Source organism: Myxocyprinus asiaticus, chromosome 28 (genome assembly GCF_019703515.2).
Source record: "Myxocyprinus asiaticus isolate MX2 ecotype Aquarium Trade chromosome 28, UBuf_Myxa_2, whole genome shotgun sequence".
Taxonomy (NCBI): domain Eukaryota; kingdom Metazoa; phylum Chordata; class Actinopteri; order Cypriniformes; family Catostomidae; genus Myxocyprinus; species Myxocyprinus asiaticus.
Window position 1 is genome coordinate 31,335,239 of NC_059371.1, and position 24,441 is coordinate 31,359,679.

At 36.4% G+C, this 24,441-nt stretch overlaps 1 protein-coding gene across 4 annotated transcripts in view; it reads left to right on the forward strand.

The window, feature by feature from the left end:
- The first annotated feature begins 4,297 nt into the window (after positions 1 to 4,297).
- LOC127418663 (rap guanine nucleotide exchange factor 3-like) overlaps positions 4,298 to 24,441 on the forward strand; it is a 49,508-nt gene continuing 29,364 nt past the window's right edge. The window contains exons 1-3 of one of the 4 annotated variants that reach the window (XM_051659340.1): positions 4,298 to 4,401; positions 13,353 to 13,414; positions 23,575 to 23,619. In XM_051659340.1, coding sequence (XP_051515300.1) covers positions 13,367 to 13,414; positions 23,575 to 23,619 — 93 coding nt within the window. In that variant the 5' untranslated portion in view covers positions 4,298 to 4,401; positions 13,353 to 13,366. Of the gene's footprint in view, positions 4,402 to 12,095; positions 12,139 to 13,158; positions 13,166 to 13,352; positions 13,415 to 15,254; positions 15,616 to 23,574; positions 23,620 to 24,441 lie in introns of those variants that run through there. The other 3 variants (XM_051659342.1, XM_051659341.1, XM_051659339.1) reach the window with 3 other exon arrangements.

Consider the following 24,441-nt stretch of genomic DNA (forward strand, 5'->3'; position numbering starts at 1 on the left):
CTCCTTAAACAGAAACATAAACATAGAAATCAGCCATAAACTGTTAGCTGGTGATGTTTGACTTTGGATCACGAGCAAGCAGAGGAAAGACACTCTCCAACGTTTAATTATGACAATAATAATGATCATAATGAAGATGATAACGTGTGATCTACGTATTGAATACAGTCTGAAGTTAATGAATAGTGCAAATTACAACTGGCTATAAACAATACAAGGTAGAATTACACTTTGCAGTGTTTTTGAATCTGAGGTATATCCTATCAGATTCAATGCTAACCGAGACATAATTCAGTGCATCTGTTCTGATTATATTTACTTTTTCTGTAGCAGACAGAGAACTCACCTGATTTCTTTAAAAATACTTAGTTGTTCAACATTAACAACTCAATTTCTGTTTTCTTGTTGGGTGCAGTGTACATGTTTCTTTTCCTAAGATATAATAACAGCTACAACAGTACTCATAATATTACTCAGTCATGTTCTGTTTGCCTTCAAGGCATAATTTAAAGTTTTAGAGATCATATTGATTTTATCTTGACTTTGTTTACATATGTGCCCTTGTGGTAATCCAAAAGTAATTAAATGTAATATGATTACATTACTTTCATTTTGATGTAATTAAATTAAGTTACCGATTACATTCATATGTAAGTAATCAGTAATCTGTAACGGATTACATTAAAAGTAACCCTCCCAACCCTGATTGTAAGTGCCTCAATGTAACCTTGATTTTTGGCATATTTTAAAGAAAACAAGGGACTATGATAGAGACCAGAACAGTCATGAAGAGAATCACATCGTACAGAAGGAATGGCATTCCAAAAAAGATGTTTATTTTGTTGGAGGTGCAAAATGTGCAAATAAGTAAGTGTTTGAAAGTGAACATAAAACCAAGGTTACATTAAAAAATAAAAACAGTCTAAAAGCTAGGCCTGTTTTTGGTAATAGAACAGTAGCTACTCCCCTCCCTCAATTATGGATGCCAGACACTCTAGTTTTTCCCGTCTTTTCTATTTGGGCTGTATTATCTTAAATAAAATAAAATGAACCTTTGAATAAATACATAAGAATCAGTTCAAATGAGAGTTAAAACAACACAAATTAATACAATAAATAGGAATAAAACATTTGCACAATAAAACCCAAATAAAAATTTAAAAGTTGAGTAAGATGATAAGTCTATTGAACACATTAAAATCCTGTGATGGAGGCCAATTCACAGGCTCTCCATCACAGGGACAAGTCGAAATTAATTTTTGTTCTGAACCTGGAATATTCCTTTAATGTGGTTATTAAACATTTTTCCTTTAACACACATTACATAGAAAAAAAATAATATACAATATAAATAATGCAATAATATAAATAATATAATTTTGCATTAAGAGCTATTTTTGGCATTGTTCATTATTCAGTATCATGTGATACTTGTTAATAATTTTTTATTATTAGGCCATTGTAGCTTGAACATAAGAGCAAAAGAATGTTGCAAATATATGTGAAAATACATTAAATTTGAAATATGTTATGCCAAAAAATTTATATAAACATACAGTCCTTCATTTTTTCACATTTTGTTATGTTGCAGCCTTATGCTAAAATGCTTTAATAATAACAAAGCAAAAATCTGATTTTTGATAACTTTGTAAATTTATTAAAAAAGAAAAAACTGAAATATCACATTGACATAAGTCTTTTTGGATATGATGTGACAAGTTTTGCACACCTGGATTTGAGGATTTTCTGCCATTCTTCTCTGCAGATCCTCTCAAGCTCTGTCTGGTTGGATGGGGACCGCTGGTGGACAGCCATTTTCAGGTCTCTCCAGAGATATTCGATTGGGTTCAAGTTCAGGATCTGGCTGGGCCACTCAAGGACATTCACAGAATTGTCCCTAAGCCACTCTTATGTTGTCTTGGTTGTGTGCTTAGGGTCATTGTCCTGTTGGAAGGTGAACCTTCAGCCCAGTATGAGGTCCTGGGCACTCTGGACCAGGTTTTCATAAGGATATCTCTGTATTTTGCTGCATTCAGCTTTGCTTCAACCCTGACCAGTCCCCCAGTCCCTGCTGCTGAAAAACACCCCCACATCATGATGCTACCACCACCATGCTTCACCGTTGGGATGGTATTATGCAAATGATGAGCAGTGCCTGGTTTCCTCCAGACATGACCCTTGGAATTGAGGCCAAACTTCATTTCATCAGACCAGAGAATCTTGTTTCTCACAGTCTGAGAGTCCTTTATGTGCTTTTTTCAAATTCCAAGCGGGCTTTTATGTGTCTTGCACTGAGGAGAGACTTCCGTCTGGCCACTCTGCCATAAAGCCCGGATCGGTGGAGTGTTGCAGTGATGGTTGTCCTTCTGCACGTTTCTCCCATCTCCACACATGATCTCTGGAGCTCAACCAGAGTGACCATTGGGTTCTTGGTCACCCTTTTCCCCCGATTGCTCAGTTTGGCCAGGCGGTCAGCTCTAGGAAGAGTCCTGGTTGTTCCAAACTTCTTCCATTTAAGAATTATGGAGGCCACTGTGCTCTTGGGAACCTTCAATGCAGCCGAAATTTTTTTGTAGCCTTTCCCAGATTTGTGCCTCGACACAATCCTGTCTCTGGGCTCTGCAGGCAGTTCCTATGACCTCATGGCTTGGTTTTTGCTCTGATATGCATTTTCAGCTGTGGGACCAGACAGGTGTGTGCCTTTCCAAATCACGTCCAATCAATTGAATTTGCCACAAGTGGACTCAAATCAAAGTGTTGAAACATCTCAAAGATGATCCAGAGAAATGGGATGCACCTGAGCTAAATTGCAAGTGTCACAGCAAAGGGTCTGAATACTTATGTCAATGTGATGTTTCAGTTTTTGTTTTTTATAAATTTTCAAAGTTATGAAAAATCTGGTTTTTGCATTGTCATTATGGAGTATGGAGTGTAGATTGATGTGAAAAAAATAATTTAAAGCATTTTAGCACGAGGCTGCAACATAACAAAATGTGAAAAAAATGAAGGAAAGACAACTGTCGCCCTGAACTCCACCAGCCATCTATCTCATTGTGTGTTTTAAATTGAAAATGACTCAAATATAAATTCTTAGCTTTGCTTCAACAACTTTTAGTAGATAAATCTCTTTAAAAACCCTTTGTTGAGGGATCGATGCTCAAGATATACCAGTAATGCATCCTTTATGTTATTTTGCTGTTTTCTTGAGCTGATAAACACCATCCTTGCTACAGAGATGTGCAATTCTTCATACACTGTATTTTTGTCATACTAGACAAAGAAAAATGTAAAGTATGATTTTATATGGAATTAAACAATTGCAAATGTAACCTGATGGAAATTATATGGCATCCTGTGATGTCATTAATTGTGATTATGTGGTTGATGTCATACAGTCATGCAGATAATATTAAAGAATTCTGTATCAATATTAGAATAGATTTATGAAATACTATACCTAGATTTTATGACGAGAAGGTTGAATTCTAACTGACATCATCCACAGAATGTTCCTTATATCCTAAATCAGTCATGCAGAAATTTCCAACAGACCCTGGTGCAATTTTACCATATTAAATTGTAGCTATGACATTTTTACAGTATACACAGCACTCATAGGACAGGAGCTGTCATGGTGGAGGGAAGCTGTAGCCTTGATGGTCTGGCATCTTTATTCTTGATGATAGTGGGACTATTAAGGAAAAGATCAATGCATGGGGAAAGTGGGAAGATCAAACTAACTTATGATTCTAGAGCCAAGTAGTGTTGATTTGCAATGTGCACACAATATTTGACAGCACAGAAGTTGATGCACATGTACACAGAGTGAAAGTCCAGAGGGGCGTGAACAGAGTCAAGAGGACACAGATGTACATTGGCCCCATTTCCCCTGGTCTCAGTGGAGAGCTATTACAATATGGGGTTTACTTCAAATTTAGGGCAATTGAAGACAAGAAGTGTCATCAAGATTAAAGACACACCTTCTTAAGGCAGCCTTCACAAAATGAACACAAAGCCACATTTTATGTCACCAATCAGAGTGCAGAAGGAAACTGGTAACTTGCATGGTCTCAGCTATTCAAATGAGATCAGAATTCTTTTTGGTTTCCTCTGTCTACTTAACAGACACCACAGAGAGACAAAAAGAGATAGAGATAGATAAAGTGAAAGAAAGGTTTGAAAGAGAGAGAGAGAGAGAGAGAGAGAGAGAGAGAGAGAGAGAGAGAGAGAGAGAGAGAGAAAGAAAAAGTGATAAAGAGATACGGATACACTGTAAAGGCAAGTAACTGGCGCTCTCCTTAAAGACCAGAAAGACAATAATCTCCTGACTGACTTCAAAGGAAACGATTTGTAAAGAAGAAAACACTGCCAACATCTTTTATAGATATACCGGATAAACCGGTAAGTATGTTTATCGTATCTATCACTGACAGATGTAATAATGTTTCCTTTTAGTTTAAGTAGAAGTGTTTTCAGTATGAGGAGACAAGCCAGTTAACAGACATATTCAATATTTTAATATTCTTTTATTATTATTATTACATTTGTATCTGTACTCTTCAATAATATTCAATACTATGTTACCACATTAATATTTTTAAGTTACCTAATAAAACATAAGCAGGTAAAATTGTTTTTACTAGTTTTTAGTTTTTATTCATTTTTGTTTACATTAATGAGTAAATGAAATTATAACACATAACTGAAAATGAGAACACAATATCTATATGGTAGCAGTATATGACAGTTATTGTTGTGGGTTTTTCTCACTTTTATGGTATTCAGTGTGTGCAAATAATTCATTTATCCTAAAAGTGTTCCGACTGAAAGTTCAAACAGTAGCTCTTTTACAACATGTGTGCAAAATAAGTTTTAAATATAGTCTATAAGGTCTGTAGATGTGCATTAACTGTAATGATATTCATTCTGTGCATTACACAAAAATTTCCATATAACGTATCTTGCCGTGGGAAATTCTATGGCCCACGAACCATGCTTATGCTGGGAAAGGTGCTAGTGGGTGAAAGATAAGCAGAAGAAGGTTAGCTGTGAACTTACAGAAGCCCACAGGTAGCAGACAGGAAATCACACATGAGCAGACGAACATTAATCTCTTTCATTTTCTAAATCTCCCTGTCAATACATTTATCACTTAATTTTGCACTCTCATTCCAACATAAATGTTACTTCCTTCCTCCAAGGGCTGAAGCGTGGACATGGAGTTTGTTTTTCTAAGAAACAGGCACTGATCTGGAATGGGCAGGAAAAAGTCTGGAATGGAACAAATGAACAGATATGATAATGATCATATTAAATCACTGAGTGTACTGGAATTAGAGCAGGATGAGCAAAAATGCAAACAATCTTATGTGTATGTGTAAGGCTTGAGAATCTATGTACACAACATCTATGTGTGTGTGAGTGTGTGATCTTTATGTTTCATTTAAAATGGTCTTGCCTTAAGAGTCAACAGGGAGTAGAGAATTGGGTATAAAGAGACTGTGATTTGTTGCAGGAGGTCCTGAACCCTTTCCCAAAGGACCTGTGTGTTTCTCTCTGTCTCTTACTCTCTGTGATGTGAAAGTTAACTATATAGTAATGAGTAAGGTCTGCATGTTTATTATTTTGTGTACTTTTTGTGCACTATGGCAATACAGCTCCAATTGGAGTGCAAAGATTCTTTGAACATAAACCCAGTGGCGGTTCTGGCTTACTTGGTGCCCTAGGTGAGATTCGAAGTGGTGCCCCCCTTACAGTAATATCAACAACAACAACATGAGAAACAGATCAATATTTAAGTCCTTTTTATACTCTAAATCTGCACTTTCACATCTGAAAGTCACATTTGATGCCTGTTTAGTTTCACTTTCACATCTGAAAGTGTAAGTGGAGATTTAGAGTAAAAAGGGACTTAAATATTGTTCTGTTTCTCACTCACATCTATCATGATGTTTCTGAAGACATGGATTTAACCACTGGAATCTTATGGATTTCTTTTATGCTGCCATTATGTGCTTTTTGGAGCTTCAAAGTTCTGGCCAACATTCACTTGCATTTTATGGACCTACAGAGCTGAAATATTCTTCTAAAAATATTCATTTGTATTCTGCAAAAGAAAGAAAGCCATGTTTCATTTTTGGGTAATTGTGTGTGTGGGTGTGTGTGTGTGTGTGTGTGTGTGTGTGTGTGGGTGTGTGTGTGTGGGTGTATGTATATACTGTATATACATATATGCATGTATTATATAATATATACACTGGCAGCCAGATTTGTACAGAATATTGTACAGATTTTGCTGTTTCGGAAGGAAATTGGTACTTTAATTCACCAAAGTGGCATTCAACTGATCACAAAGTATAATCAGGACATTACTGATGTAAAAAACAGAACCATCACTATATGAAAAAAGTCATTTTTGATCAAATCTAGACAGACCCCATTTCCAGCAGCCATCACTCCAACAACTTATCCTTGAGTAATCATGCTAAAATGCTAATTTGGTACTAGAAAATCACTTGCCATTTTATCAAACACAGCTAAAAGCTATTTGGTTCATTAAATGAAGGTTAACATTGTCTTTGTGTTTGTTTTTGAGTTGCCACAGTATGCAATAGATTGGCATGTCTTAAGGTCAATATTAGGTCACAAATGGCAAAAAAGAAACATCTTTCTCTAGAAACTCATCAGTCAATCATTATTTTGAGGAATGAAGGATATACAATGCTTGAAATTGCCAAAAAACTGAAGATTTCATATAAATGTGTACACTACAGTCTTCAAAGACAAAGGACTGGCTCTAACAAGGACAGAAATAGATGTGGAAGGACAAGATGTACAACTAAACAAGAGGATAAGTACAGCAGAGTCTCTAGTTTGAGAAATAGATGCCTCACATATACTCAGCTGATTGCTTTATTGAATTCCACCCACTCAACACCAGTTTCGTGTACAACAGTAAAGTGAAGACTCAGGGGTGCAGGCCACAGAGTATCTGGACAAACTGAAAGCTAGAATGCAAAGGATCTGAAAAGCTGTCATTGCTGCACGTGGATGATTTTTTGATGAGAACTCTTTGAAGTTCTGAAAAAAAAATAAAAAATAAAAAAAATCAAATTGTAATAGTAATTTTTCACATTATTAATGTCCTGACTATATTGTATATGTCTGACACATTGTGATCAGTTGAATTCCACTTTGGTGAATAAAAGTACCAATTTCTTTCCATAAGAGCAAAATCTGTACATTATTCCAAACTTTTGGCCACCAGTACTTTTGGCCACCAGTGTATGTAATATATAAATTATATACATATATATACAACTCGGGGCACCTTTCCCCCATCATGATCTTGCGAGCTTTCTGCGGGGGCGGGGTGGCTCGATTTGGGGCACCTTTCACACATCGCGAGCCAGGGGCAGGGCGGCATGACAGGGTACCTTATTGTCCACCCCCCCACAGAGCTCACAAGATCACGATGGGGAAAAGGTGCCCTGAACTGTGCTGCCCCACCCCTGGCTCGCGATGGGAGAAAGAAACTCCCCAGAGAGCGTTGCCGCCTCAAGCGGCTGCCTATATCGCCTATGCCAATTAATTTCTTTAGGAGTCAAACTTTTATATTGAGGAAAAAATAATTTTGTGCACCTTTAAAAAGCACAGAGTCATTCACGAACGAAACATTTGAGTGAAGCTAAAAGATTGGATAAAACAACGGAAGTATGCCAAACAGTAGGCCTACATGTCAAGTAATTTTTTTGTTTATGTATAGCGCTTTTCATAGCACACATCATTTCAAAGCAGCTTTAGAGAAAATCATGCTTTAACAGAAAATGAAACTGTAAGATCTATAAAGTCTTCGAGTCATCATTGTGTTTTTATTTAAATGTGATTGTAAATTGTTTGCTTCTTTTTTGTGCTTGTGCGTAGTGCAAGTCATGGTTTAAAATTAGTAAACTAGTCATTAATCTTACAGTTCATACAAAATCTTGTTGTTTAAACATTGGCCCATAACACTTGCTTAATGTCTTTGAAGCCCATCCTGGTTAGCTGCAGAAGTTCACACAGATCTAATGTCCTTTGTTATTTGGCTGGTGTAGGCTTTTGTTGGCAATTCACTGATAGTCTATGTATTCCATTTTAAGAGTGTAGTCCATCATTAGACTACGGTGCTACAGGCAGATATCAATGAGGTGCATCGCAGTTCAACCGGCAGGTCATTTTGGTGAGGTTCGGTGAGGTCCATCCTAAGTCCAAGGTTCAGGCAGTGCCGTATGAATTATTTCATGTCTTAAGGTTGGAGTTAGCATCATTTCATCCTCTGAAGTCCATTGTAGTTGACTGAAGTGATGTCTAGCTGGCACCAGCTGCAGTTAGTCGTCATCACTCAGCAACACGTAGCAGTGGAGTCTGACACCAAGCAGGAATGGAGCTGAATCCTACCATACGGTTCACGTACGATAAATCATGATAAACAACGAACCACTTAATCAGTGTATTGTTTTGTTCAGAGGTTGTTTGCAAATGACAGTTTGAACCAGTGAAACTAGTAAGACACTTACAAATCAAACACCCGCCATTCAAAGATAAGCCGGTTGACATTTTCCACTGTGACAAACCAAAAACTAACAATGACCAGCTAAACCACAGTGTGAAGCCACACTATCAAGTGTGTAAATTGAACTAGTTATAAATGCATACTAGAGGGCACACATAGATTTTGTTCTAGTAAAGCATCAATGGTGCCAAGGCAAGCATTACTTTTACTACAGTATTGCTTATACTTAGGCCTGTAACTCATGTAACTGAAATTAATTTTTATTAAATGTGAAGTTAACCCCATTGTTTGTAGAACAAACATTAGATATTGTTTGCAGATGTTTATGGTGTATACACTGGTGGCCAAAAATTTAGAAATAATGTACAGATTTTGCTGTTTCGGAAGGAAATTGGTACTTTAATTCACCAAAGTGGCATTCAACTGATCACAAAGTATAGTCAGGACATTACTGATGTAAAAAAACAGTACCATCACTATTTGAAAAAAGTTATTTTTGATCTAGCCAGGCCCCATTTTCAGCAGCCATCATTCCAACACCTTATCCTTGAGTAATCATGCTAAATTGCTAATCTGGTACTAGAAAATCACTTTCCATTATATCAAACACAGTTGAAAGCTATTTGGATCGTTAAATGAAGCTTAACATTGTCTTTGTGTTTGTTTTTGAGTTGCCACAGTATGTAATAGACTGGCATGTCTTATGGTCAATATTAGGTCAAAAATGGCAAAAAAAGAAACAGCTTTCTCTAGAAACTCATCAGTCAGTCATTGTTTCACATTATTAATGTCCTGACTATATTGTATATGTCTGACACATTGTGTTCAGTTGAATGCCACTTTGGTGAATAAAAGTACCAATTTCTTTCCATAAGAACAAAATCTGTACACTATTCCAAACTTTTGGCCACCAGTGTATATTATCAAATTAATCAATTTGATTCTACAGCCATGAATCAGATTCCTTTGTCATTGTATTTAAGAGGTAACAGAGGATAAAACTGCAAAAAAAAAAAAATAAATAAATAAATAAAATTCCATCCTATCTTTGTTCTAAAATCAGATGTCTTACTTGGTGAACTGGTTGGGTCTATTGTCTTGAAGTTTCTGTGTAAGTAGATTTTAATCTAGAACATCTTGTTTAAAATGTTCTCAATGTCAAATCTTAACTGAAAGAAGATTCATTTATACTGTATGTACTATATAGTTTAGTTGTACAGCGATGCATAGATTTGTGCTATCTCAAAATCTGACAACTGCATCCAAATGATCATCAACACATTTTGACCCCCAGTGTTTGCACACAATTACAATTACGGTCAAAGTGTCTATTGCTATCTGATCTGAGTTTTGCCTGTGCTTCTTATAAGATACAAACTACCACATTCAAGTAAATTGTTAAGGTCACATGCAGGAAAACTGGATTTCTGAGTTCTGTCACTGGCACCGGTTTTGTCACAGGCCACAGGAATACTCTTATAAATATGCAGACAGGAACACGGAGTCTGAAAGAGCACATTGTGGATCTTCTCTTTTTAATCACCTTGCTGGGCCCTAACAGTTTACATTAGCAACTGTGGAGTGAAATGTACATGAAGAATATGTATGGCAGAATGTATTCTTTCTTCAAACACATCCTGTCTGCTAAGAAGAGAAACAGAATCGGTAAGATAAAGCTGATACAGTTCTGTTGAGGTAAATACCTGGTTAGGAGATATATGAGTGCAAGCTATAAGAGTGTGCAAATATCAGTTCACATAGCATTTTATTCTTTGATGTGGTTGGTTGTTTTTGTGGGCATACAAATGCATGTGTACTAGCGTGTGTATACTTGCATATATGTGCAGCTGAAAAGCTTTTTCATGTTCATGTTGAAACACTGGCAGCTTTTGCTGTTTCAGTTGGTTGTTTTGGGTAGCTCTCTAAGTCTGTTGCTTTGGTGCATCCATACAGAGATATTACAACCAGAATAGCATTTGATAAGCATTTTTGGGGCCCTCGTGGAAGAGGACAGATGAATAGAGCCAGAATAGGTACAGGCATCCAAAGCAAGCACCTGGTAGAAGGGAAAACTGGTGCTCATGAATGGAGTCTGTGCTGTAACACTATTTTACACATAACCTTTAATAACTCTGAACATTGAATTTGATATGGCTTTGTTCAACCTAAAAAAATAAAATAATAATAATTTAAAATGAATGCTTTTAACCAATTTTACCCAAAAGATCAGTAATTGTAAGAGATAACATGAAAGCTTGTTAAATTAACACCTAAATTAACATCACACAAATAGTAAAAGACATTTCAAGCTTGGAGTGCATGACAATAAATCATTCTGATGTGTCATTCTTTATCAATATTTAATCTTCAGTTTTAGCCTATTTTGTCTATCACAAAAAAAAAAAAACAAAAAAAAAACATTGCCTATTTTCAAGATTTATGCATTACAATTTCATAACAAAATTACATCAAGTTTAATTGAGTAATCTTTAATAATATTAAAATGAATACGAATTTAGTATGTTTTTATATACTTTTTTTTTAATAAAGTGTAAGTTTTATTATTGATGTTTTTTAATTACTCAATTCAATTTGATGGAATTTTATTATGAAATTGAAATGCATAAATCTTTAAAAAAATATTTTTAAGTATGTGGGGAAATAATTTTATTAATATATTCACAAAATAATTTTAAGATTTATGCATTTTAATTTCAAATTTTTTTCCATTAAATTAAATTGAGTAATCTTCAACAAAATAAAATAAAATAAAATAGGTTTTATTAATTTAATTTGGCTAAAGATTACACAGTTCAATCTGATGGAAATTTGTTGTGAAACTGAAATGCATAAATCTTAAAAATAGGCTGAAATATTTTTTGAGTGCACCCTAAAAACAAACACTGAGAACTTGCTCTGTTTTTGTGTTTCTTCAAAGCTTAAAGGGATAGTTCACACAAAAATGAAAATTCTCTCATCATTTACTCACCTTCATGCCATCCCAGATGTGTGTGACAATCTTTCTGCTGAACATAAACAAAGATTTTTTGAAGAATATCTCAGCTCTGTAGGTCCATACAATGCAAGTTAATGGTGACCAGACCTTTGTAGCTCCAAAAATCACATAAAACAAACATAAAAGTAATCCATATGACTCCAGTGGTTAAATCTATATCTTCAGAAGCGATGTAATAGGTGTAAATGAGAAACAGATACAAATTTAAGTTATTTTTACTCTAAATCTCCACTTTCACTTTCACTTTTACATTTGAAAGTCACATGTGGTGGCTGTTTAGTTTCACTTTCACATCTGAAAGTGAATGTGAAAGTTGAGATTCAGAGTAAAAAAGGACTTAAATTTGTATCTGTTTCACACCCACACCTATCTATATCAACTCTGAAGATATAGATTTAAGCTCTGGAGTCTTATGGATTACTTCTATTTCCTTTATGTGATTGAAGCTACAAAGGTCTGATCACAATTCACTTGCATTGTATGGACCTAGAGAGCTAAAATATTCTTCTAAAAATCTTTGTTTGTGTTCTGCAGAAGAAAGATTGTCACACACATCTGGGATGGAATGCGGGTCAGTAAATGATGAGAGAATTTTAATTTTTGGTTGAACTATCCCTTTAACACAAAATGTTGATGTCCAATCTGTTAAAGAAAAAAAAAAGAAAAAGGCAATAAACATTTTTAAAAATTCAGTTGCATATTTATATCTTGTTATTTCACTGTTATGGACTGAGGAGTGGAAAAGCATCACAAAGGTGACTGAAAATCTCCCACAAACCGTCTGGAGGCTTAATGTTGTTCCATTTGGCCTCTGCAGGAAGGGAAACTCACTCTCCTGAAACAATAGCTGGGATCTAAACAAGCATTATGTAATGCTCCCTGACATCCAGAACAAAAATTACAGTGGTGAGCGGCCGACACCCTGATGTTGTCCACATGGACCTTCTTAGGGTGGGACATCTCTTAAGGTTGTCCCCAGTGTGATCTGTGGGTGGGGAGACCCTCGAGAATTTTGTATGGACACTTCAAAACAAACAGAGTTGTTATAAGTCCTTCAAGTTGTAAATATAAGTGTTATAAAACCTGGTGACCTGCCCACCTTTAGGCCCCATTTTAATCCCCATTTTAATCATTACAGGCACACTTGTATACAGCAAAATGCTGTCTTGTAAGGTTGTGGCCAAAATCTCAGGCAGCATTCACTGTATCCTTTGTGAATAAGTCAATCCCAAAATGCATAAGTAAAAAATGTCAGATGTTATTTTTAAATAGTTACATTATAAAATTATATTTTATTCAGTACTAAACCTGAAATCCATTTGATTAAAATGAATGTTTCACCCAATATCTACAGCTTCTGTATGTATTTTTTTGTTCTTATTAGAGTATTGAGTTATTAACTGAGTAACATTCTAAAGTTAGACTTTAATGCACTTCAATTTTAGTTCTGTTCTAATGTGTGGTATGTGTAAGTGACCATTTACAGAGGTGCTGCCCATGAATGGCTTTTTAAACCAATCACTTGAGGTTCCATTTCAGTTAGGATGCTCCTTTAGATTTGGAACAAAGCTAGTTGCTATCTTCGTAGCCACTTACAAGTTTGCAGATATTCACAATACTATTCATCCACAACATCCAGCCACTGAATTTTGTGGGAGTCATTATATCTCTCAAAACATTAGCATGTGATGGGAAATAACATCATGTAACAGCAATAGAAGTGTAGTTTGACTTTAAAGCAAACAGTAATTTTTGACTTCTTCTCTTTTACATTTGTCTTCTCAGAGGCTCCAGCAGTCATGTGCTCAGCAGACACACTCATCCAGGCTTCTCTGCCCTCTGAACAGGTACAGAAAAGAGACTATTTCCTTAATGATGTCCAATGGGTTTTTTTTACCCATGAAATATCACATAAGTAAATGTCAAACCCAACACTTTCTGGTACAGGTCTAAATCAAACACTTAGAAAGCTCAACATTCAAACTCCAGTTAATAGAGTTGGGTAAAATATGTTGTATTCCAACTTCTGAGGGATTTGTACCATAGCCAATGCTGCAGTTTTTCTGTTGGTTTACTCCTTTACTCCAGCCTTGGCACCTGCATATGTAGTAGCTAAGGTTGGTTACGGACACGCCCCCTGATCCTCACCCCCTCAAGGTTTATCATGCAGCTGGGGCACATAGATAAGAGAGCTGAAGGAGAGAGTGTGTTCTTGAGTCAAACACATAAGCTAAACATGTTTTTGCCTAACAGTATATATGTAGTAAATATATATGGTGAGGTGTCCTTAAAGTGTTTACAAAGAAGATCTTAAAAGTTATACATTTACTTTATAAGAACTTTCATTAATAACATTAAGAAACATTATTACATTTAATAATGCTTAATACATAAATGATTTGTGTATATTAAAATATAGAAATTATATAAATTTGACATGAATGACTACTGCTAATATACTGTTGTATATTCATATTTGAATATACATCATATTGATATAAAGATTTATGCAATGCTTGGGTAACACTTAACATTACATGTCCATATGGCCTATTGCATGTTTTAATTGTTTTAGTCACTTGGATGTGTACCATGGCAAAACTGTTGTTTTTGAACATAAACCATTGTAATGCCATGGTATTCTTTTAAATAGGAGTACCATGTAAATAAATACCATGGTACATGTTAATCATTCAGTACCACTGTATATACAGTGTATCAAAGAACCACATCACTGCACCATGCAAGGGGAAATAACAATAAACAAAATTATTACATGTGTAAATACAACAATCTGCATACAAGCAGCTCCATAAATGATCAGACATTAAGTAACATGCTTGTTCTATACTATGGTACAATGGCATTTTTGTGTCTCACCTTAAAATAAACAAAATTACGATTTGTAACATTACGAAATTGAAGTGGTAATGTTTTGAAAATAATCTCAAAACAGGCCTTTACCAGAATAAAGTCATAAGGTTTCGAGAATAAAGAGATATTTGAGAGATAAAATATTTCTCAAATTATTACATTGTTATATGACTTTATTGACTTTAAGTATTTCTATTTAACCTTGTAATGCTACAACTTTAATCTCATAAAACTATGACTCTATACAACGCTCTTAATTTTTTCCTAACATATTATGACTTTAATCCCATTATATTTAGACTCTAATCTTATAATGATTTGACTCTATTCTCATAATAGTTTATTACAACTTTAATCTTGTAATGTTGCAACTTTAATCTCAGAATGCTTTTACTTTATTCTCATAATTTTGACTTTATTCTCAAAACATTCTGACTTCAATCTCATTTCTACGACTTTATTCTGATCATGTTATTTCTTAAGTGTCTTTATTACCGTAATTGTGATTTTATTCTCAAAATTCAATCTTATTTCAACTATTCTCGAAATGTAGGCTATTGTACCATGGCACTAAAACCCACAGAATACAGAGTAACATGAGCACTGAGCAGTGCAATGTAAGTTAGGCTTATTAGAAAATTTTACCATGTTGACCTTATATGAATACGAACAGCGGACAACAAAGGAAACTTAAAGGTCATATAAGAATTCGTGAAATGTTGGTAATTTTGGTGTAGAAACACCTGTCCTGAGGACAAATCCGTGCGGACTCTTGGAAGTGAGAGGCGCGCCGTGTGTCCGGCGGCGTGGAGACGGGAACGCGCAGCTCGTATTGGCGCCTCCTGTATTGAATTGAGAGGCTAGATTGTCGAGAGCGCGCAGGCACGTTTGACAGCGCACAGCGCGGCTTTTAATGGCATTCAGAACCTGGAGATAACACGCATGTAGGAATGCAGCGAGCTCGCCTTGTCTTCAAACAGGGATGGCCAAACACTTACTGGAAATGTAGCTTTCGCCGTGTGTTACTGCCAGTGCCAACAGATGATCTCTAAATGAAATAATTCTTGATATCGGACCTCACTGAAACATGCATCTCTTTCGGAGTTACAATTACAAAGTCTATCCTGATCGCGGTTCCAATGAGAAAACACCTAAAATACGGGGAATCAGCTGGGTAAGTGTGCAGAAAAATATAGCATATTCTTTAGGACAAAATCATGTTGTACTGTTACTTGACAAGGTTTTAAGGGAGAGAGGATATGAAGACTTCTATAAATGAAGGTGAAAGATAATAATAATAATAATAATAACAACAACAATAATAATAATAATAATAACAATGTGTGTGTGTGTCTGTAGGCAGGTTTAAGTGGTTTATGAGGACTTTTTTAGGTTACAAACTGGTAATTGCAAGGGTATTATGCTATAAATGTGATTTGTGAGGACATTTCTAGTGTCCCCATAATTCAAATCACTTAAAAAAACATACTAAACGTAAAAGTTTATTGTGAGGGTTAGGTTTAGGGGTAGGGTTAGGGGATAGAATCTATAGTTCGTACAGTATAAAAATCATTATGTCTACGGAGAGTTCTCATAATGATAGCTGCACCAACATGTGTGTGTGTGTGTGTGTGTGTGTGTGTGTGTGTGTGTGTGTGTGTGTGTCTGAAGGCATGATGACACTGGAGCCAATGCCAAATGATGTAAACCGTAGAGGTTGTAAGACACTTGACCAGAATCCCCCATACATTGAACATGACCCCAAACAGCAAAGACTCAATGGGGAAAAGCACTTTCCATTGTTTGTGTGTGTGTGTGTGTGTGTGTGTGTGTGTGTGTGTTTTTGTGTTTACATGTCTTGGACTAAAGGCTTAAAAAGGAGTTATTTATAGCGTATTGTTTATTGTCCACCTTATTGTTCCCTTACAGTCTGGAAAAGAATGTGCACAGGGAGGCTTCCAGGACAGGAAGTCTCACACCACTGTAGGCCTTAGTGAACTAGAGTAAACTTTTGTGAACTATAGAATAAATCTCATGTATTCAGCATTTGTTTTCTCCATCCAAGTAGACATCCAAATAAAAATAACTCAAACTGAACTCTTTTAAATTACATTCATTTCTGGTGTGGATCATTTGTTTCAAATTCATAACAAACATTTAAAACAAATAACTCATGCCCCCAGTTTCCTCAATTAAGACCGTTTCCAACTAGGCCAAAATGTTTGATTTGGAACATTCTGCACTAATGATTGTCGGTTGTCATGGAGTGGTGGTCTTTTGTATGTTTAGTCTCAGGACCCCGCTGTCCCTCTTCTGCATTCTAGCAATAAGGCTGGTGACTGGACAGGGCGAAATACCTTACATTGCCATAAATGATCAGACATTAAGTAACATGCTTGTTCTATACTATGGTACAATGTACATATATATATATCCATATATGTCAATGGTATGTCAATGGTGGGGCAGTGGTGGCTCAGTGGTTAAGGCTCTGGGTTACTGATCAGAAGGTTGGGGGTTCAAACCCCAGCACTGCCAAGATGCCACTGTTGGGCCTTTGACCCTATCTGCTCCAGGGGTGCTGTATCATGGCTGACCCTGCACTCTGACCCTAGCTTAGCTGGGATATGTGGGAAAAAAACAAAAACAAAGAATTTCACTGTATATGTGTGATAAATAAATAAAATTAAATATGCCACAGTAAAGACCTCATCAGAATTTTTTATTTTTAATTTTTTCTGGCTGGTATTTTCTGTAATTATTCATCTATTTGTCCACGTTCAATTTAAAAACCATAACAGAGCCCCGGGCATGTGCCTCAAGAGTGTCCTGCAATAGTATACAATATATTTTTGTCCACCACATTAAGTGAGATTCCCATAAGAGTTTCTAACTAAGACTAATGGCAAGCCCTCTTTAATAAATGTAGTACACTTGATTGTTTTTACTGCCAAAGTGCTTGTTATAAAACAAGACGTTTGGCTGCCAAACAATTTGCTTTCTATTTTTCTCTGCAATAGACCTTTTTCACAGACTGTGATGATGCGTTTCCGCCTTATTTAGTGGCGTAAATGTCACAAAAAAATTTAATATAATAAATTTTTTTAAATATTGAGTGTAAGTTTATAACATTATGCTTTGTGTTTTTTACCCTGGAATTAGTTTTAAAAAACGAATTACCACAGCTGCAAGGGGGTTTCTATTACAGCTGCTGAAAGAGTGACAATAAATTTGGCATCTTCTCCCATTTTACTGTCTTAATCCACCACTCTCTATTTATTTCTTCTTCTGGAAAGTCATTCAAACGTAAAAGTGGATTTTTACTTTTGGTCTTGGAGTAAATGGGTAAGTGAAAATAATATTTGCTGTGACCGCCCATTCACTCCCATTCACCGCTGTCGAAGTTTACCCTGCAAACGTTTACTTCCGTGTTCCAAAACCCAGAGTGTGAAAAATTATATCGTTAATTAAACAAAAAGTAAAGTAGACAGTACAACCATAAGTATTAAAGACTATATTAAATACTATCTATCTATCTATCTATCTATCTATCTATCTATCTATCTATCTATCTACCTATCTATTTATCTATCTGTCTATCTATCTATCTATCTGTCTGTCTGTCTGTCTGTCTGTCTGTCTGTCTGTCTGTCAGTCTGTCTGTTCCAATCCATCCATCCATCCAAAAGGGATTGTAAATACACCTCTCCATCCATGGCGTTTCACTTTCAGGCAATATCAGATCCTATCCAGTTTCATTATATATAGAGTCAATAGAGCGTAATTTCCCTCTTGTGCCTGAGCATGTGATCTAGGCAGCTACAGTCTAAAGCAAATGGGTAAGTGAAAATAATATTTGCTGTGATCGCCCATTCACTCCCATTCACCGCTGTCGAATTTTACCCTGCAAACGTTTACTTCCGTGTTCCAAAACCCAGAGTGTGAAAAATTATATCGTTAATTAAACAAAATGTAGATAGTACAACCATACGTTTTAAAGACTATATTAAATACTATCTATCTATCTATCTATCTATCTATCTATCTATCTATCTATCTATCTGTCTGTCTGTCTGTCTGTCTGTCTGTCTGTCTGTCTTTCTGCTCCAATGTAAATACACCACTCCATCCATGGCATTTCACTTTCAGTTTCATTATATATAGAGTCAATAGAGTGTAATTTCCCTCTTGTGCCTGAGCATGTGATCTAGGCAGCTACAGTCGCAGTCTACACAGTTTACTCAGTCAACAGACCCACAGGGCGGAGAGAACTCCACGCTGGCCAGCCTTAATATGGGAAATGAAGCATGAGGAGTTAGTGAACCTGATAACCTGGGAATCATCCCTCCTCTCACTAGCATCCAAACAAACTGTCCATCACTACTCATGGAAGGAAACCAAGCAGGGAAATTTTGATGTAGAAAATGAAGCTACCAAGTTAGCTGAAGAAAAAGACCCTCACTGTTGGTTCATACTGCTCATAACAATCAGCTTATCCCTAAGATCTTTTCGAGAAATGATACACCAGGCATAAATATTGGGACTGTTGACTCAGATGCATCAGTGGACATCTGCTGCATTAATGGTTCAATGAAGTGGTAGTAGTTAAGGTTCTGGGCTGGTAATGCTGAGTAACACCTGGTGTGGGAATAGACTCTGACAGAGGCTCATAAAAGCTGAGTTATGGATTCTCTTCCATACTGGAAAAGGGAATCAGGTGGCCAGTTTTAAGATGTAAGATTGTGGTGAAATTCTTTGTCAGCAAGGTTACAAACAGTTAGCTAATGTGCCAGCAGAATCTCATAATAGAAAGTTGTAGTGCAGGACGGAACGTATATCAAAATGAATGTTTGGTTTTAGAATTCATGCCATGTAATTAATGAGCATTATATGGCTCTTCCTGCCTAAGTCAAAAATTTGACCATTAGTCCATGTCTGTTAGCTTTGAGGTCATCTACAGTATATGCTCGTGTACTACTAACAGTTGACCGATATACACTTAAAATTTACAGACTTTTTCTTTCGTAAAGAAAACCCAAAAATATTCATGACTCATCTTGCACTCACAGGCAAAAATATAAATATTTAAAACAGCAATTCATCCATTAGTCTATCTTCAATCTCATCAACGCCCTGATTTGCATCATATGGAGGAGAGAGAAGCCATTTTTTATCTGAAAAAGCTTTGATTGCAGACAGAGATTAGAGCTGGTGGCAACTGCCGTTAGTTAATGGCTGGACACAGCACCAAAACCTCAAGTGCCTCTTGAGCCAGAATCCCATCAGAAATGCATGCTTACAACCTGATTCATTCTCAAGTATGTGGTCCAGTTCAGCTGCTTGAAATCACTTGAATGCTTCTTCTTTGCTAGTGTCATTTCAATGTTTTGTAATTTCTACACAATATTAGGCATTACAGAAATAGTTCCCCCAAAATTAAAATTCTGTCATCATTTACTCAACCTCATGTTGTTCCAAACCTGTATGTTTTCTTTCTTCCGTGGAACACAAAATGAGAAGTTGAACAGAATGTCCAAAGTGCTCTTTTCCATACAAAAGCCGTATTTCCACCATCGGGCCAAACATTTCTCATCGCAAAACCATACCATTCCGTGCCGATCTGGGCCAGCTGGTGCGGTTACGTTTTTTTCTTTTCCACTGTGGTAAATAATTGATCCGTGGTAAACATTGGAGCGAGTGCGGCGCACTATGGAGGATGATCCAGTTTTCGTACTGCTTTTTTCCTTGGTCCTAACAAACAGCAAAGACACAGACCATTTCGGAAAAATAAGTAAAGAGAAAAAGGCACAAGGTTTACCATAATTTGCTGAGGGCTTGTGTTTACAACTGTACACAAGCATGCAGAGAGGTAAAAGTTCCCAAACTAGCTAAAAAAGATATTTATTGGCAAAATGTTATATACTGTAAGTATTATATGAAAATAATAAATGAGAATATAGTGATGTATTTTGAGTTTAAATGAGCTGGTAATCTACTTCACTGACGAAAAAGGCATGTAGAAAAATAAAAGTAGGCTACAATACTAGTTAAACAATAATAATAAAATCACGAAGATACACTTTTAAGTCGCCACATACTAAAGTCATTCCACCAACACAGTTAAGAATGGCTGAGTACGGTTAGCTAATTGTGCCGTGCCAAACCGTGCTCCAGTGGAAATACTGTAACCGTTCTGTACCGTGCTCAGAACCGTTCGGCCCGATGGTGGAAAAGCAGCTAAAGATAGCTGATGTGACCGGGGATCATATTACAGAAACATCCTGTAAGCATGACTGATCGCACAGTGAAATTGGAAACAGTAGCTTGACTTTTCTTTAGCTAAAATCAGTCTGTGCTTACTGAAATTCGAAACACTGCCCCCAGTGGCAAAAGCGGTAAGTGTTTGTGAGCGTATGGGCAAGTGTGAGCTCCATTTTCCAGGTGTTATGTCCACTGAGGGGTGCAAAAAGTGAGTTGTGAAGCGAGTTGTTTTCAGCTATACAAAAATGTATGATAGGAGATGGCGCTTATTGGTGAGTCAGCATAATGTGGCCGAACTCTTGGAAAAAACATGCCAACTTCCCACGTGATCATGTTGCAAATCTAAATATCTTATCTTATCTGTACCCATAGTGATTTCAGTTAGGATTTAATTTTTGAACATTGAACTTAATTTCAGATCTTAACTTTAGACTTATGATGCAGTCAGGGGCGTAGCTACGTGGTGGCCATAGGTGGCCAGTGCCACCCCTAATTGAAGCTTGGCCACCCCTCTGGCCACCCCTGTTGTGCAAAGCACTTTTGACAACACTGACAGACAGGTGACTTTTTTCGCCGCTCTATGATGCAAACAGTCTGCGCTATTCAGGCTGAACAGCTGCGAACTGCCCACACGGCACAAACCTCTGCGTGTAGAGGTGTGACGTCATATATCGACCGTTGCAGTGTATGGGATCAGGGGGCGTTTTGCGTCCCCATTGGTCCACTAGTTCTTGATCAACAGCTCCTCCTCTAGCCAATCATTCGAAGAGGGGAGGTGACGTCATTCCAATGCAACTCTGATGGCTGCTGCTCAATATTATATTATTTGTGGTTGATAGATATGCTGCTTGTTCTGTTTTGAGTATTTTCTGCCAGCTCTAGGAAACAATGTGTTGTCCGAGTAGGCCATTATCATAGTCCGTTAACACATGTATCGAGTCAGCTGAATTTATTTAGCAGAGTCTTTAGTTTAGGCATTATTTAAAAAACAAGAAGAAGGCTGGGTTGGTGTGGATGTTTGATGCATGTTTTTACTAGCTGTACTTTACCAATGTAGTCGTGAGAATAGAAACCCAACTTGATCCGCTTTTCCACAAAATAAAATCCAGATCCCGACACCAAGGCCTATTACAATACTGATGAATATAGAAATGCTTACATATGTATAACTCAAAAAAATATATATTTTTTATTATTATATCAAAAATCTAAAAGGTGTGCATTATTGCTGACACCTACATGTTGGTTGTATGCCTGTAAGTCATTTGCTTCAAATGTTACTGAAGTTGTATTTTTTATGTTAAGGAAATGTTTGTAAGTGTTTTGGATTTGTATGCTCCAATGTTGCTGTATCTTTAGAGACGGTCCCTAAATTTGGGACTATTTGTGAATCAAGAACATCCAAAGTCAAGCCAACTTTGTTGCATTATTTACTGACATGGGGACGCTTGGTCAATTGTTTCTGATTTCACTGCAGTATCGTGGAAAAAGAAACTACATGTAGCTGTGCCAGCGATGCCAACGTAGGATCAGTACATAACGGCACATTCAGCAACATGGAAAAGCAGATCAAGTTGGGTTCTGAACTCGCGACTACATTGGTACAGCTAGTAAATCATGCATCAAACATCCACACCAACCCAGCCTTGTTTTTTTAGATATGCAGCCAATAATTTTTTTCCTTCTTTTGTATGGCATTGAAAATAAATTGATAACTTTAAATTCCTTGTGTATATTTCTGATCTATAAATTCTGTAGAATTTACAGAATTTCTGTCTGTAGAATTTGCTTTTGGTACAGCATGTCACAGTCAGTAGTGAATTTTTTTGGCCACCCCAATAAAATAACTGGGTCTTACCTGGCCACCCCTGAAAAATATTTCTGGCTACGCCCCTGGATGCAGTATGAAATTTCTGTAATACATAAAGATACAATGATTGTCAAGCTCCAAATAGGTAAAAAAATAACATAAAATTATCATTGTAGTAAGGTAGTAAGTTTGTCCATTTAACGTGTGGACGTGAATGTTAGATTTTTTGGGGGGAATTTAAAAATTCTTTTAAATATATTTATATATATCAATTAGGCTATATACAATATTTATTGTTTTATTTATGTATATATTTGTAATTTTTTTTAATTGTAACATTTTTGAATTTTTTAGACCCATTTTTAACCCAGTGTCTAATCTATTGCCTACAATCAGCACATTTATCAACCTGTCAAGCAAGTTGTATTGCAAAAACATAGGGTTAACCTCATATAGTATCTCTTCATCTCTCTCCTTGTCTCCACCACACAAACAAGCTTACAGAGCCAAACATTTCTCTTGAATTCCTGTGTGACTCATAATTATGTTATAGCTGTTAATTAGTCTTTAAAGAAAGCGAGGCAGGTGGCAAGGATCATGTACAGCACAAGCGTCAGATGCCACAAATGGCGACATTAGTCTGGCATGTCTTCTGGTATTCTTTAGCCTTCCTCGGTGCCTTTGTTGCACCATGTTTTAAGACTTTGACATTGTACATGGGCAGAATGGCATTTTTGCTAGTCACAGCTTGGATGTTTTTTGAAAGGCTGAGAGTTTGTATAACACTCAGTGTAAATACAGTAACTACAGTATAACAGCTTGAAGCCAGTGGAGTGCGTGTCTGTGTGCACGAGAGAACATTGTCAATCAAGGCCACTGATAATAGCAGCAACAAGCAATCATGATAACACGAAAAACAAATTCCAGCGCCGGATCACCACACATTAACACACAAACAAAATGGTAATAATAATGACCACTAATAATCAGAGCAAGAGCTCTCTGCTAGTCCCATGCATTCTTTTCCTTACACTCTTTCTCTCTCTCTTTTTCACCTCACAGACACCTCTGCCAGAAGCTGTGGACACACAAGACACCATCAAACAGGTATGAAGTCCTTTGAACTGTGGCCTGGGTTTTGTACATGTCAAGAGGTCTTATCTGAACTCCACCGGATTCCTATACTGTTCATAAGCATGAAGAGTAAAACCTTATTGTAGATCAGCCGAATGACATTATGTACATATGCTTTTATCTTCACACCTCTGACCTATGTGTTAGTAATACTATGCTCACAGAGATAGTTAGTGGGTGGCTTGACATGTAATAATGTTAAAGGCATGAAATAATTTCTAAATATGGCTCAAAACACAACATCAAAAGCGAAGTAAATCATAAATCTGATCTCCCACCCTGTTACAACATTCCAGGATGGGAGAGGCCACATTAAATAGAAGAAAATAGATACACATATCCATGTTAAAGAAGTTTTTAGGAGTTACTACAACCATAATTATTCCTAACCAATATCTGCTTAAAGGAATAGTTCACCCAAAAAATAGAAATTCTCTCATTATTTACTCACACTCACGACTTTCTTTCTTCTGTAGAACACACATAAAGATTTATAAAAGATAAATGATAAAGATAAATTAAAGAATATCTCAGTTCTGTAGGTCCATACAATGCATGTGAGTGGTTACCAAAACTTTGAAGCTCCAAAAAACACATAAAAGCAGCATAAAAGTAATCTTACGACTCCAGTGGTTAAATCCATGTCTTCAGAAGTGATCCAGTTGGCTTTGGGTGAGAACTGTCCAAAATATAACACCTTTTTCACTATAAATCTTGACATTTGACACTCGATTACACTTCTTAGTGCCATCTAGTGCTCTGCGCATGCGTCCAGATCTAGGAAACATAATCAAG